This window comes from Tachyglossus aculeatus, chromosome 4 (assembly GCF_015852505.1).
Source record: "Tachyglossus aculeatus isolate mTacAcu1 chromosome 4, mTacAcu1.pri, whole genome shotgun sequence".
In the NCBI taxonomy this organism is placed as follows: Eukaryota; Metazoa; Chordata; class Mammalia; order Monotremata; family Tachyglossidae; genus Tachyglossus; species Tachyglossus aculeatus.
Window position 1 is genome coordinate 136272589 of NC_052069.1, and position 16468 is coordinate 136289056.

The following is a 16468-nucleotide window of genomic DNA, read 5'->3' on the forward strand; positions in this document are numbered from 1 at the left end:
GTACAGAAACGCTCTGGGCATGTCACTCCCCTAATCAAAAATCTCCAGTGGTTGCCCGTCAACCTACGCATCAGGCAAAAACTCCTCACTCTCTGCTTCAAGGCTCTCCATCACCTCGCCCCCTCCTACCTCACCTCCCTTCTCTCCTTCTACAGCCCTTCCTGCACGCTCCGCTCCTCTGCCGCTAATCTCCTCACCGTGCCTCATTCTCGCCTGTCCCGCCGTCGAACCCCGGCCCACGTCCTACCTCTGGCCTGGAATGCCCTCCCTCCTCCCAATGCCAAACTAGCACACTTCCCCCCTTCAAAGCCCTACTGAAAATTCACCTCCTCCAAGAGGCCTTCCCAGACTAAGCCCCCCTTTTCCTCTGCTCCCCCCTCCTCCCCATCACCCCGACTCGCTCCCTTTGTTCTAACCCCTCCCCGCCCCACAGCACCTGTGTATATATGTACATGCTTATCATTCTAACTCTATTTATTTTTTAATCAATCACGTGTACCTATCTGTAATTCTATTTATTTGTAACGATGCCACTGATGCCTGTTTACTTATTTTGATGTCTGTCTCCCCCTTTCTAGACTGTGAGCTCATTGTGAGCAGGGACTGTCTCTATCTGTTGCTGAATCGTACTTCCCAAGACATTAGTACTGCGCTCTGCACACAGTAAGTGCTCAATAAATACGACTGGATGAATGAATGAACTGTACTGTATTGTACTCTTCCAGTTGCTTAGTACAGTGCCCTACCTGCAGTACACACTCAATATATAATAATAATAATAATAATAATGGTATTTGTTAAGCGCTTACTATGTGCAAAGCACTGTTCTAAGCGCTGGGGAGGTTACAAGGTGATCAGGTTGTCACACGGGGGGCTTACAGTCTTAATCCCCATTTTACAGATGAGGTAACTGAGGCCCAGAGAAGTGAAGTGACTCGCCCAAAGTCACACAGCTGACAGTTGGAGGAGCTGGGATTTGAACCCATGATCTCTGACTCCAAAGCCCGTGCTCTTTCCACTAAGCCATGCTGCTTCAATATATACCATTCAACATATACCATGATTGACTGATTGATTGACTGAACACCAGTCTTTGCCCTCGAGAAGACAGGAGAAGCAGCATGCCAAGTGGATAGAGCCTGGGCCTGGGAATCAGAAGGCTGTGGGTTCTAATTCCAGCTCCACCGCTTGTCGGCTGTGTGACCATGGGCAGGTCACTTCACCTCTCTGGGCCCCAATCAACACCCATCTGTGAGACGAGAACAATCAGGCCTGTGTTTCTCTACCCTTTGGGATGGGATGAGGCCCTATAAAGAAGGCTGGCAGGGAGAGATCTGGGGGCCCCAGGGGTCCCAGAAATCCAAGGTAGCACTCGGAGACAGGAGAGGATCACGGTTATCTCAAATGTCTTCACTCAAGAGGCCGCCAAGATACTGGAAGGCAAATCCTTTTCTTCTCTTCCCCTTCTACCCTGGAAGGCGATGACCTTTAATTAAACCATCTGCCCAGGTCTCAAAGCCAATAAGTTCCACCTTTCAAATGGCAAAAACAGCAATTAGCCGGAGCGGTCCTCATGGCTCTGCACAATTAGGTGTGACAGCACACAAATAAAAAGGGACGAGAGAATTAATTAAGGATTAAACAAATTAATTATGAGTCCCCAATCAGTTCTGCTTGTGGCTTACTCTCGCTCCCCCTTCTGACACCTTGATTTGAAAACAGAAACCTCCCATCAGCGAGATCTTCCAAATTCATCCCTACGCTAACCTGAGAATAGGGGACCGTTCTGGGAGAGAAATAAATCCATGCAGCTGGGCTTGATTTTTTTTTTTCCAGTGGTATTTGTTAAGTGACAACTACGTGCCAGGCACTGTATTAAGCGCTGGAAGATACAAATTAATCGGATTGGACACAGTCCACATCCCACGTGAGACTCGCCATCTTAATCCCCATTTTCCAGATGAGGTAGCGAGGAACAGAGAAGTCAAGTGACTTGCCCAAAGTCACACAGCACACAAGTGGAGGAGCAGGATTAGAACCCAGGTCTGGAACTCCCTCCTCCTTCATATATGCCAGACCACCACTTTCTTCATCTTCGAAGCATGATTTAAGCTTATTGGAGGCAGGGAATGTATCTACCCAAGCGCTTTGTACAGTGCTCTGCACACACTAAGCTCTCAATAAATACAATTGACTGATTAAGGTCACATCTCCTCCAAGAGGCCTTCCCTGATTTCCTCTTCCTCTTTTCCCCAGCTCCCTCTCCTTTCTGCATCATCTAGGTGCTTCAAGTTGTACCCTTTGGGCATTTGATATTTGCCCCACCCTCAGTCCCACATCACTTATGTACATAGATATAAATTATATGCTATAAATTATTTACTTATATTAACATCTGGCTCCCCCTCTACAGTGTAACCTCACTGTGGGCAGGGACCGCGCTTACCTATTCTGTTGTACTGCACTCTCCCAAGTCCTTAGTACAGTGATCTGCACACAGTAAGCGCTTGATAAATACACTGATAACGTTGATGATGATTTAAGAATGATAACAAGCAAACTCAAGGCCATATAAACACAACCGCACCTAGACTGTGTCCAAGGGGCATCTTTCCCCAAAGCAAAGCAGCGTGACCCAGTGGAAAAAGCCTGGGCCTGGGAGCCAAAGGACCTGGATTCTAATCCCGCCTCCGCCACTTACCTGCTGTGAACCTTGAGCAAGTCACTTCGCTTCTCTGTGCCTCAGTTTCCTCAATTGCAAAACGGAGATTCAATGCTTGCTTTCCCATCTACTTAGACTGAGAGCCCCATTTCGGCCAGAGACGGGATCCAATCTGATTAACCTGTATCTACCCCAGCACTTAGAACAGTGTTTGACACGTAGTAAGCACTTAATAAATACCACTAAAAAAAGTGCCGCCTGTGATCCCATCTCATTTTTTTCTCACCCCAACAGGCGAGTCAGAGATCATTATCCCCCATTTACAGATGAGGAGACTGAGGTTCAGAGACGTTAGGTGACTGGTCTGCAGTTGTCCAGCAGGTCAGTGGTAGAGCTGGGACAAGAACTCAGGTCTCCTGACTCTCAAACCCTTTCCTCTTCCTTTATCATTATTGTTATTATTATTATTATTATTATTATTATTATAGTATTTGTTAAGTGCTCGGTATATGTTAAGCACGGTTCTAAGCACTCTGGGACAGATACAAGTTCATCACGTCGGACACAGTTCCTGTCCCACATGGGGCTCATAATCTAAACAGGAGGAAGAACAGGTATTTAATTCCCAATTTTACAGTTGAGGAACAGGCATGCGACTTGCCCAAGGTCATACAGCAGAGGTCCTTCCCAACTAAACCCTCATTTCCCCTATTCCCTCTCCCTTCTGGGTGGCCCTTGCCCTTGGATTTGTATCCTTTATTCTCCCCACCTTCAGCCCCACAGCACTTAGAGACATATCCATAATTTATTTTAATATTTGTCTCCCCCTCTAGACTGCGGGTTCCTTATGGGCAGGAAACACTGCTGTATTGTACTCCTCCCCAGTGAGTACCTGGGGGCAGTGATTTGCACACAGTAGGTGCTCAAAAAATTTGACTGACTGATTGATAGGTTACGGAAACCAGGCTCTCTCTATTTTCCCTGCTGTTCTCCCCAGAGTGGGGCTTCATCTTTTCCATTCCTTAGACCTTGAGGGATCAGCGTGGCCTAGCGGATAGACCTTGGGCCTGAGAGTCAGAAGGACCTGGGTTCTAATCCTGGCTCTGCCGCTCATCTGCTTGGTGATCTCGAGCAAGTCACTTCACTTCTCAGTTCCCTCATCTGGAAAATGGGGATTAAGACTGTGAGCCCCATGTGGGACAGGGACTGTGTCCAACCTGATTAGCTTGTATCTAGGCCAGTGTTTAGAACAGTGCCTGGCACACTGTAACTGCTTAACAAATACCATTTTATTATTTTATTATCAATACCATTTTGTTAATATTATTTAATTAATATTAATAATAACAATAATAATAATAATAAGTACAGCAGGGGAGGCAGGCAGGGAGGACCAACAGATAATATCTTCTCCAAGCTCTCTGCCCTGCTGTGGAGGAGAAGTCAGTCCAGACCAGACTAACAATAGTACTACTACTAATTCTGGTATTTGCTAAACACTTACTATGCGCCACACACTGTACTAAGCGCTGGGGTGGATACGGATCTAGCTCGAGGGTCATGCCTCCTCTCCCTCTCCCACCCTATACAGTCTCCAGTGATTCAGGGTGAGCAATGAAAGGATCCCCCGGGGATCAGCCACATTTACCTCAGTTTCGCCCCGCTGACCCGGCCGGCAAGCGTCTCACAGTGCCCTCACCAATGGGAGTTTTGTGCAACTGCCGTGAGGCGGGAAGGAATTCCCAGTACCCTGGCTCCCCTGGGAGCAGTGGGTTTGGACCAGACTAACAACAATAAGACTAATAATTCTGGCATTGGGGACTTTGCCACCCAAGATGAAGTTCCACGGGGGACGAAGGACAGTGGCCAGGCCCAAGGAGTGACGAACAAGGGCCAGGGGTCAGAGTGGGCCACAAGCTGAATGGGAGATAGCAATGTCCTGCCGTGGGGAACGAAACTGGCATGATCCCGGGGTGGAGCCCGGCCAGGTGTTTGCTGTGCCCGGAATGGTGCTATTGCTTCATCTACTCCCAGTACAAAGGACCGGCTTTGAGTCCTGCTAACCGACATGGTGAAGGTTGGGGAGGTCCTTCTGGGGCTGAGGAAAGAACGGCCACTTGGGAGTAATGCCCCCGGGCAGCTGGATGAAGGGGGAAGACAAGGAAAACACAATGAGTCTCTGCAAAAGCCATCAGACAGCACCTGGCCGCTGGAAGGCTCTGCCTCATCACTCTGCATCGGGCTTGCCCTCCTCAGGCTGGGCCACGGCTGTGGACACTGTGATGCCAGAGACAGTGATGCCCAGAGAGGTCCAGTGAGGAGGCCACACAGAGAGTGGGAGGCTGCGTTCAACTGCCAGGAGCCCTGAGGGTCTCCCTTGCCCACCCTCTGCCCTCAGAAAGGTCTAGTGAGGAGGCCAAGGCCGCATAGCAAGCGAAAGGCGGTACTCAAGTGCCAGAGCCCCAAGGAGAGTGGGGTGGTCCCCCCAGCCCCCGTCCAGCTGTGTCCCACACTCAGGTTCAGGGCCGGGATGCCGAGATGACCCCTGGGAATTCTGGGCTGTGGGGGAGCCCTGCCCCTTCTCACCCCAGCCCCCTCTCAGTGGGGCGGGGGGAGAGAGAGCTGAGACACCTCCCCTCTTTGAACAGACTTTCAATCCGCTCCCTGATCTCCCCTCTGACTCCAAATCACATCCCCCCAGCCTTTCTGAGCGGGATCGAATTTGCTCCGCTGGGCAAAGGCACAGTCGGCGCTGCCTCGCTCCCGCTCTCTCTCCCTCCTTCCGACGAGGGCGGTCCTAAAGAGCTATTCCTTTAATGGGCCTCCCGGAAGCATCCGCGGCCTTCATTAAACGTGTGGGGTTGCTACGGCAATTATCGGGGGTCTGGGTTGGCCGGCTCCGTTGATTAGACCTCAGGAGTTCATCTGCCCCCCGGCGCTTGGGAAAACCAAATCCTTGGGTGGAGAGGAGGTGGGGAGTGGGGAGCGGCCGCTGGGGCCCACCGCCTGGCATCCCAGCGGATTTGAGAGGGGGGGACAGGGCCAGGAAGGGGGCACCAAACGTGGTGAGAATCCACTCCCCATCCCCATCCTGGATCCCACCCTGTCCAGCCCCGGGGCCCCTGGCCCAGCCCCGGGCCTTACCTACAGCAGGGAACGGCACGAACCTCTGGATGAGGAGGCGGGTGGCGGGAGTGAACTTGTTGGCCCTCTCTACCAGCACGTTCAGGCCGACCTGCAGCAAGACCAGACGGAGAGAGGAGAGGAGAGAGACCGTGACTGTGGGGGTGGGACTCTGGGCGGGGGGAGGCAGGGGATCACACAGGGAGGCTGGGACACCAGGGACTGTCCTTGGAGGATGGTGAAGGGGGGAAACGGGATCAGACAGGGAGAGGAGAGAGGCCGGGACCCTAGGGAGTGTGTGGAGGGAAACAGAGGACCGGGCAGAAGAGAGGAAAGGAGAGAGGATATTTACGCCAGGGATTGTCCTTGGAGGTGGGAGAAGGGGGGAAATGGGATCAGACAGAGGGGAGAGGAGAGAGGCTGGGACACTGGGGATTGTGTGGAGGGAAAGAAAGGGCCAGATAAGGGAGAGGAAAGGAGGACGTTTTATATGAGGGATTGTCCTTGGAGAAAGGTCCTTACTGAAGGCTCACCTCCTCCAAGACTAAGCCCCTCAGCTCCCCCGGCCCATCCCTGTCACCCCGACTCACTCCCTTTATTTACCTCCACTCCCGTAGCACTTGTGTATATATGTACATATCTATAATTATATTTATTTACACTGATGCCTGTTTGCCTGTTTTGATATCTGTCTTTTCCCTTCTAGGCTGTAAGCCCGGTGTGGGCAGGGATTGTCTTTATTGCTCAACTGCACTTTCCAAGTGCTTACTACAGTGCTCTGCACACAGTAAACCCTCAATAAATACGATTGAATGAACAAAGGGTGAAGGGAGGGAAATGGGACCAGACAGAGAAAAGGGGAGAGAGGTCATTACCCTGGGGACTGTGCTCAGATGAGGGAAAAGAAGGGGAAATGGGACCAGACAGACAGAGCAGAGGAGAGAGGGCGGGACACTGGGGAACGTGTGGAGGGAAACGGGACCAGGCCGAGGAGAGGAAAGGAGGGAGGATATTTACACCAGGGATTGTCCTTGAGGAGGGTGAAGTGGGAAATGGGACCAGACACAGGACACTGAGGATTGTGTGGAGAAAAACAGAGGACCAGACAAGGGAGAAGAAAGCACAGAGGACATTCACACCAGAGGTGAACGGGAGTAAAGTGAAGAAACTGGACCAGACAGAGAGAGGAGGGTGGCCGGGGTGCTGAGGATTGTGCTCAGAGAAGGGTGGAGGGGAGGCAGATACCAGATGGAGAGTGGAGAGCGGCTGTTACATCAGGGATCGCGTGGGGGGAATCAGAGGACCAGATAAAAGAGTGGAAAGGAGAGAGGACATTCGCACAGGGGATCTTCTTTGGAGGTGGGTGAAGGGGGTGGAACGGGACCAAACGGAGAGAGGAGAGAGGTCGTGATTCCGGGGGGCTGTACTCAGGGGAAAGGAGGAGATGGGGGATCAGAGAGAGAAGAGAGGAGAGGAGCCGTCACACTGGGGTCTGTGCTCAAAGAAGGCCGAGAGGAGACCAGAAAAGGGAGAGGAGCAGGGCCGTCACACCTTGTGCTGGGGAAGCCAAGATCGGAGGGAGTCGGAAGCCGTTAATCTGGGGGATTGTGCTCGGAGGCGAGTAGGGGGGGACCCGGGAACCAGAAACGGAGGGAGTGGAAAGGCCGTGATGCTGAGGATGGGTGAGGGGGGAGGCAGGAGTTGACACGGAGGGACTGTTCTCCAGAGAAGGACCAGGGAGCATGGGACGGGGTTGGCATGGTGTTGGAGCAGAGCCGGAGGGGCGATTACAACCCAGCGGCCACAGTGCTCCCTGGACAACTGGGTGAGGAGCTCTGATAATTCCCACTTGAGCCCACTCCCACCCTCGTCCCCCACCACCGTGACGGCTGTGACGGAGACCCTGGAGCTCAGACAAAGCCTGACCAATCCCTCCCCCTCCACTCTGGCCCCCAGTTGCCATTTCCCAGCTGCTACTTCTGCGGGGCCGCCCGTCCTCTCCGGAGCCTGGACTGCAATACAGTGCTCTGCACATAGTAAGCACTCAATAAATACGATTGATGATTGATGATGTAGGGTTGGCAGCATAGACCCTCTGTGGAACCCTGTACCCAGAGCTGGGGGCAATGGGCAGGGACCTCCAGAGGTTGCCATTTTGATGGGGAGACAGGACACATACACATCACAATTTCTTTGGGACTCACTTTCCTCATTGGTAAAATGGAGATTCTATACCTAATAATAATAGCAGTACCTTGTAACCTCTCCAGCGCTTAGAACAGTGCTTTGCACATAGTAAGCACTTAATAATGCCATCATCATTGTTATTATTATTTGTTAAGCACTTACTATGTGCCAGGCACTGTCCTAAGCACTGGGGCGGATATAAACAAATCGGGTTGGACACGGTCCCTGTCCCGTGTGGGGTGCAGAATCTCAATTAGCCATTTTAAAAACAAGGCCACTGAGGCCCAGAGAAGTGAAGCGACTAGTCACCATCCTAAAACTGCAAGCCCCACGTGGGACAGAGACCGTGTCCAACCTAATTATCTTGAATGTACCCCACGCCTAGTACAGTGCTCGACACGTGGTAAGTACTTAACAAATACAATTATTATGATCACCGCATCCCTCCTTGACCAACACACACAATACCAAGGAAGCACAAGGCCATAACAGGCACAAACAGAAAAATATAACCCGTTAAAAATTGAGAGAGGGGTGAGCTCGGTGATCAGAACTGATCTGGGAAGGCTTCACGGAGGAGGCAAACTTGAAGCCGGTCAGGGTGGCTTTTTCCCTTGGAAGACACAAGTCCAGCAACCCCTTCCCAATCAGTTGTCCAGGCGATGTTGACCAGGAAGTTGGAGGGAATTAAGCCTCATCTGTCTCCAGCTTGGCGTGTTCTAATTCTCTCCCCACCCCCTACTCCGAGAAGTCCACGCCTTCATGGGGACAGACACACCGCCCAACCCCCTCTACGCACCTCAAGAGCCTTGACAGACTCATCCACCATCAGCTGTTCATGAATTCAGTAAGTCTGGAAGGGCAGAATCTTGGCCCTGGATTTTCCAACTTCAAAGCGGATATTGCTGAGCAAACAGTGACTGTTTCTCCCCCGCACTTAAAGCCATTACAGCGCGGCCATCTAATCTTTCACTTACTAAGACGTGAAACGTTTGATAAATACCTGTCTAATGCCAGCCCGCCTGGACTTATTTACCGCTGTTCCACGGGTGAACCGCAGGATTGAGTTCACAGATGGGGGAAAAACAATTTTCCCGACGGCAGAAACAGACCCTGATTAGCTGGGTGGGCCAAAGCCGAGAACTTCGGAGATTGGATTTAAATCCCCATCAACATTTAATTCCGTTCTGTCCTCCCAGCGGGGTGGGGGCTGCGCATATTGGAGGGTCCCCCTTCCCCCCTCACTACCGCTAGCCCCAGGCCGGATCTGAATGTCAGATGCAGAGCCGTATCTGGGCTGCTCTGGGGCTAGTCCCTTCCAACAGAACTGTCGCTCCTTTCATTCAATCGCATTTATTCAGCGCTTACCGTGTGCAGAGACCTGTGCTGAGCGCTTTGCCTTCCGACACCAAGAGCCTAGGCGGAGCAAGGCCTGGGAATCTAATATTCATACTAATAATAATGGTATTTGTTAAGTGCATATTACGGGCTAAGCACTGTGGATACAAGCTAATCACCATCCCACATGGGGCTCACGGTCTTAATTCCTATTTTACAGATGAGGTTACTGAGGCACAGAGAAGTTGACTTGCCCAAGGTCAGCAATAGACAAGTGGGGGAGCTGGGAATCTGCATGCCCATTCCAGTTTAAAGACTTCCCTGTGCCCAAAGTTGGGTTCCTTCTAGACTGTAAGCTCACTGCAGGCAGGGAAAATGCCTCTTTATTGTTCTATTGTCCTCCCCCAAGCGCTCAGTACAGTGCCCTGCACAGAATAATAATAATAATAATGGCATTTGTTAAGCATTTACTATGTGCAAAGCACTGTTCTAAGCACTTGGCGGGGGGGGGGATACAAGGTGATCAAGTTGTCCCACATGGGGCTCACAGTCTTAATCTACATTTTACAGATGAGGTAACTGAGGCTCAGAGAAGTTAAGTGACTTGCCCAAGGTCACACAGCAGACATGTGGCGGAGCCGGGATTCAAACCCATGACCTCTGACTCCAAAGCCCATGCTCTTTCCACTGAGCCACGCTGCTTCTCTTCTTCTCACAGTAAGCATTCAATAAATATGACTGAATTAATGAATGGACCACTTAACATGTGATGTCACCTGGGTTATGCTGGCATAGTGGACAGAGCCCGGAGTCAGAAGGTCATGGGTTCTAATTCCGGCTCTGCCACTTGTCTGCCGTGGGCGAGTTACTTCACTTCTCTGGGCCTCAGTTACCTCATTTGGAAAACGGGGACGGAGCTGTCAGCGTCACATGGGATGGGGACTGTGACCATCTTGATTTGATGGTAACCACCTCAGCACCTGGCACATTGTAAACACCCAACAGATACCATCACTATTATAGCGGATAATGTCCAGAGGGCGGTTTTTTAGAGGTTTACTGATTTCCAGCAATCCTAGAGCATTTCTCCTACTCGAACCCCTACTTTATTCCAGAGCCTTAGCGTTCCCCTCCCAGGCCCATGTGAACATTAACATTACATCGGAGCTGTGAAATTCAGCCAAAGGAAATGTGGTGGGAAATAAAAGAACCAGACAGAAAAGCATCCAGCTCCATATTGGTGTCAGACAGGGGAGAGGTCAGCTGAAAACCGGACTGTCTGGAATAAAATCACTTGACCGCTGCGTGACTTGGATCAAGTCACAACTTTCAGTACCCCGATATCCTCACCTATAAAATGGGGATTTACTGCCTTGTTTAGACTGTGAGCCCCATTTGGGACAGGAACTGTGGTTGTACCTGTTTATCCTGTCTCTACCCCAGTTCTTAATAAATACAATTATTATTAAATGGATAGTCAGAGTGTGCGTCTCTCTCTCTCTCTCTGGGCTCCCTAATCCTGAAGGATCCATTGCCACTGAAATTCTGGTTCTTGTTCCACAGCTCATGTTTCTCAGGAATGTTCAGTGTCTTAAATCCTCATTTCCTCTTCTCTCACTCCCTCCTGTGTCACCCTTGCAGTTGGATTTGCGCCCATTATTCACCCCTCCCTTCAGCCCCACAGCACTTATGTCCATATCCGTAATCTATATATATTCATGTCTTTCTCCCATTCTAGACTGTAATTACAGCTCTGGGAGTCAAAAGGACCTGGGTTCTAATCCCGACTCCATCACTTGTGTGCTGTGTGACTCTGAGCAAGCCACTTTAAGTCTCCGTACCTCAGTGACCTCACCTGTCAAATGGGGATGAAGACTGCGAGCCTCATGTGGGTCAGAGACAGTATCAGCCTGATTAACTTAACAATAATCATAATAATTAATGGCATTTTTAAGTGCTTACTATGTGCCAGGTACTGAGCTAAGCGCTCTGGTAGATACGACCAAATCGGGGACAGTAACAGCCTGATTAACTTAACAATTATAATAATAATTAATGGCATTTTTAAGTGCTTACTATGTGCCAGGTACTGTACTAAGCGCTCTGGTAGATATGACCAAATCGGGTTGGACACAGTCCTTGTCCCACTTGGGTCTCAGTTTCAATCCCCATTTTACAGATGAGGTAACTGAGGGACAGAGAAGTAAAGTGACTTGCCTAAGGTCACACAGCAGACAAGTGGCAGAGCCAAGGTAACGTACATGTATATATAAAACTCCTTGTGGGCAGGGAATGTGCCTATCAAGTCTGTTCTATTGGACTCTCCCAAGCGCTTAGTACAGTGCTCTGCACACAGTAAGTGCTCAATAAATAACACCGATTGATCGACATCTCAGAGTCAGCATCTGGAAGCTTCTGCCCTCCCTGAACGCCCAGCCCAGGGCTCCGCACCCAGAGAGCACTAAAGAAGCACAGGGTGAGGCTGTTGTGATGGCCTTGGTTCATTCAATTCATTCCATCGTATTTACTGAGTGCTCATCGTGCGCAGAGCACTGTATTAAGTGCTTGGGAGAGTCAAATATGACAATGAACAGACACATTCCCTGTCCACGACGGGCCCACGGTCCTCGAGCCCCCATCGCCCCAACCTGCGGCTATTTTGGAGAATAACAACCCACGCTCGGAGTTGGCTCCGTAACTTCCTTTTCCTCCCGCTTCCTGGGCTGCGGGAAGATGGGCATGTCTGGGAGCTGGAACTCCCTCTGCTGGTTTTCCTGGTTTGGGAGTGCAGAAATCCTGGCAGGAATTAGAAATCCTGGCAGCAACGGGTACAAGCGTTTAGTACAGTGCTCTGCACACAGTAAGCACTCAATAAATACGATTGAATGAAAAGGTTGCAGCAGCAGAAGGATTTAATCGACACCGACTGTGGACACTAGCTCGGGTGTCAAGGCACATCTGTAAAATGGGGATTAAGATTGTGAGCCCCAGGTGGGACAACGTGATCACCTTGTATCCCCCCAGCGCTTAGAACAGTGCTTTGCACATAGTAAGTGCTTAACAAATGCCATCACTATTATTATTATTATACAAGACAATAATAATAATAATACTTGTTAAGTGCTTACTATAATAATAATAATGGTATTTGTTAAGCGCTTACTATATGCCAAGCACTGTTCTAAGCGCTGGAGTAGATACAAGGTAATCAGTTGTCCCACGCAGAGCTCACAGTCTTAATCCCCATTTTACAGATGAGGTAACTGAGGCACAGAGAAATTAAGTGGCTTACCCAAGGTCACACAGCAGACGATAATAATAATAATAATAATGTTGGTATTTGTTAAGCACTATGTTCCAAGCACTGTTCTAAAGTGCTGGAGAGGTTACAAGGTGATCAGGTTGTCCCACGGGGGGCTCACAGTCTTAATCCCCATTTTACAGATGAGGGAACTGAAGCCCAAAGAAGTGAAGTGACTTGCCCAAAGTCACACAGCTGACAGTTGGCGGAGTCGGGATTCGAACCGATGACTTCTGACTCCAAAGCCCGTGCTCTTTCCACTGAGCCACGCTGCTTCTCAACTTGCCTGCTGGATGACCTTGGGCAAGGCACTTTACTTCTCTGGGCCTCGGTCACCTCAACTGTAAAATGAGGATTGAGACTGGGAGCCCCACAGGGACTGTGTCCAACCCGATTTCCTTGCATCCACCCCAGGGCTTAGTACAGTGCCTGGCACAAAATAATAATAATAATGATAGCATTTATTAAGCGCTTACTATGTGCAAAGCACTGTTCTACGTAGCAAGCGCTTAATAAATACCGCAATCATTATATTATTATGACACGGGAGTTCCTTAGGGGCCAGAAAGGGCACCAAGATGGCTTATTTCCAGTGGCGGGCAGAGCGGATGAGATGACCTCTGCAGGAGGAAGCCTCCAGATCCGCAGGAGAGGTAGGGCCGCTGTCGCTGTACAGTGCCTGGCACATAGTAAGCACCTAACAAACACCATCATTGTTAATATTATTATTCCCTCATTGGTAAAATGGGGATGAAGACTGTGAGCCTCGTGTGGGACAGGGACTGTGTCCAATATTATTAGCTTCTATCTCTCCCCCACCGCTTCTGATGTCCAGGCCTGAGCCCCACCCACTAGGCCACACTCCCAAGCACTTATTCCACCTAGTAAGTGCTCAATAAATACAATCGACTGATCGACCGCGCCGGCCGACTGGCTCCCGACGGGGCTGGTTCAGGGTGGCTGTGGAGCTGAGTTCGGTGGCCGCCAAGGAGCAGCGGGGTAGGCCGCGGGAGCGGGAGGGGGCCGCCTGCTCCAGTTCCCCGCCCTGATTACCAGCCTCTCACACCAAATTCACAGGTTGTCAGGGCTGCAACCCCAGCCGCTGACAAACAATTATCAGGGCCTGGGAGCTGGATGAGAAAAGACCACGGGGGCACCTTTCCCAAGGCAGGACTGTGAGTGCTTGGGCGGGAGAGAGAGAGATTGTGTGAGAGACAGAGAGTGTGTGTGCGTGCATCTCTCTCACGGGGAGAGAGAGGCGGGGAAAGCCAGGTGAAGTAGTATTGCCTAGTGGACGGAGCCCGGGCCTGGGCTGCGTGACCTTGGGCAAGTCGCTTCCCTTCTCCGGGCCTCGGTGACCTCATCTGTAAAACGGGGATTGTGGCCGTTAGCCTCATGCGGGCCACGCTGATTCTCCAGACTGTAAACTCGTTGTAATCAAGGAATGTGTCTGTTTCTTGTTGTACTGTCCTACCCCAAGTGCTTAGTATGGTGCCCTGCACACCGTAAGTGCTCAATAAATATGACTGAATAAATCAACGACCCCTCCCGGTTTGAGGAGTTGTCTCACAGCTGGGCCCGGAGCAGGGTCTGGGCTGAGAGGAAGAGGTTCGGAGGCAGGAGAGACAGTGGCTATTTGGGAGTCTTCTCGGGGGACCAAAGGGGCAGAGAATCCCAGCCCCTTTGGCTGCCACTTCCATTTAACTAAGTATACAGCCAGTCAATCGTATTTATTGAGCACTTACTGTGTGCAGAGCATTTTACTAAGCCCTTTGGAGAATATAATAGAACAAGAAACAGACATTCCCTGCCCACAACGAATTTACAATGTAGAGGGGGAGACACACATTAATATAAATCAATACATTATAGATATATACTTATATACTTATATATACTTCTATACACTCATATACACATATACACTTATATATACTTATATGCACTTATATACACTTATATACTTATGTATACTTATATACTTATACGTGTATATATATGGCACTTAAGTGCCATAAGGGGATAATAATAATAATGGCATTTGTTAAGCACTTACTATGAGTGAAGCACTGTTCTAAGCGCTGGCGGGGATGCAAGGTGATCAGGTTGTCCCACGTGGGGCTCACAGTCTTCATCCCCATTTTACAGAGGAGGTCACTGAGGCTCAGAAGTGACTTGCCCAAGGTCACACAGCAGACATGTGACAGAGCTGGGATTAGAACCCCTGACCTCTGGCTCCTAAACCCGGGCTCTTACCACTGAGCCAAGCTGCTTCCTTAATAAAGGGAGCAAGTCAGGATGACTCCGAAGGGAGTGGGATGTGAAGAATAGTGGGGCTTAGTCAGGGAAGGCCTCTTGGAGGAGATGGGCCTTCAGTAAGGCTTGGAAGTGGGGGAGAGTCATTGTTTGTAGGATACGAGGAGGGAGGACATTCCAGGGCAGAGGCAGGACTTGGGCGAGATGTCGGCGGCAATGAGATCGAGGCACAGTAAGAAGGTTGCACGGCTGGATTATAATAGGAGAGTAGAGAGGTGAGGCAGGAGGGAGAAAGGTGGTGGAGGGCTTCAAAGCCAATGGAGAGATACTGGGGAGGATCCAGGACAGAGAAGCCAAGGGGTCCTGAGCTCTTCCCACCCCGGGACTCTGATGCCCCCCTAAATTGGCCCAAAGTGCCCCCCAAATGCCTTCCTTTTTTGGTGGTATTTAAGTGCTTCCTATGTACCAGGTGCTGTACTAAACACTGGGATAGATACAAGCTAGTCAGATTGGACACAGTCCCTGCCCCACATGGGGCTCACAGTCTTAATCCCCATTTTACAGATGAGGCCCAGAAAAGTGAAGTGACTTGCCCAAGACCACACAGCAGACAAGTGGTGGAAACCCAAGTCCTTCTGACTCCTAGGACAGGGCTCTATCCATCAGGTATGCTGCTTCTAAAGGCGGACAAACTCGCAGAACCCTTTCCCCTGGAATCCCCAAACAAGGGTCCCATCCCCACGGTATCCTCCAGGAAAGCCGGGCTCGGGATCGGGCCTGCTCCAGCCCCAAAGAATAGTCCAGGCCCAAGATCCCGAGGAAATCAGGCCCCAGGCCGGAAGGAAGAGGAATCAACTCTGCCACTTTTCCATGATTTAGCCAGGGGCAGGATTCGGATCAGAGCAAAAAGATCATGCTTTCACTCATTTTGGTACCAGGGGAAGTCCCTCCCCAAGCTGTGGAGAAAAGAGTAAGAGCCAGGAGAGTAGTACGGCCTAGTGGTTAGGGCATGGGGCTGGAAGTCAGAAGGTCATGGGTTCTAAACCCAGCTCCGCCACTTGTCTGCTCTGTGACCTTGGGCAAGTCACTTCACTTCTCTGGGCCTCAGTGATCTCATCTGAAAATGAGGATCAAGACTGTGAGCCCTATGTTCCCAAGTGCCTAGTACAGTGTTCTGCACACAGTAAGCACTCAATAAATACGATTGAATGAATGCAGGACAGGGACTGTGTCCAATCCGATTTGTTTGTATCCACCCCAGTGCTAGGTACAGTATCTGGCCCATAGTAAGTGCTTAACAATATAACAATTATTATTGGTAGAAGTACTAGTAGCACTCCAAGTCCTGGGTTTGAACCCAACTACGGTGGCGGCCCAAGAGGGATATGTAATAATAATAATGATATATACAGCACCTGTATATGTGTGTATATATATGTATATATGTTTGTACATATTTATTACTCTATTTATTTATTTATTTTACTTGTACATATCTATTCTATTTATTTTATTAATATGTTTGGTTTTGTTCTTTGTCTCCCACTTCTACACTGTGAGCCCACTATTGGGTAGGGACTGTCTCTATATGTTGCCAACTT

General features: G+C 50.1%; 1 protein-coding gene across 4 annotated transcripts in view; it reads right to left on the reverse strand.

Moving 5' to 3' along the window:
- SFXN5 (sideroflexin 5) overlaps positions 1-16468 on the reverse strand; it is a 92056-nt gene that overhangs the window by 40405 nt on the left and 35183 nt on the right. For all 4 annotated transcript variants that reach the window (XM_038745589.1, XM_038745592.1, XM_038745590.1 and 1 more), the window contains exon 10: positions 5807-5897. In XM_038745589.1, the coding sequence (XP_038601517.1) occupies positions 5807-5897 (91 nt within the window). The remainder of the gene's footprint in view (positions 1-5806; positions 5898-16468) is intronic.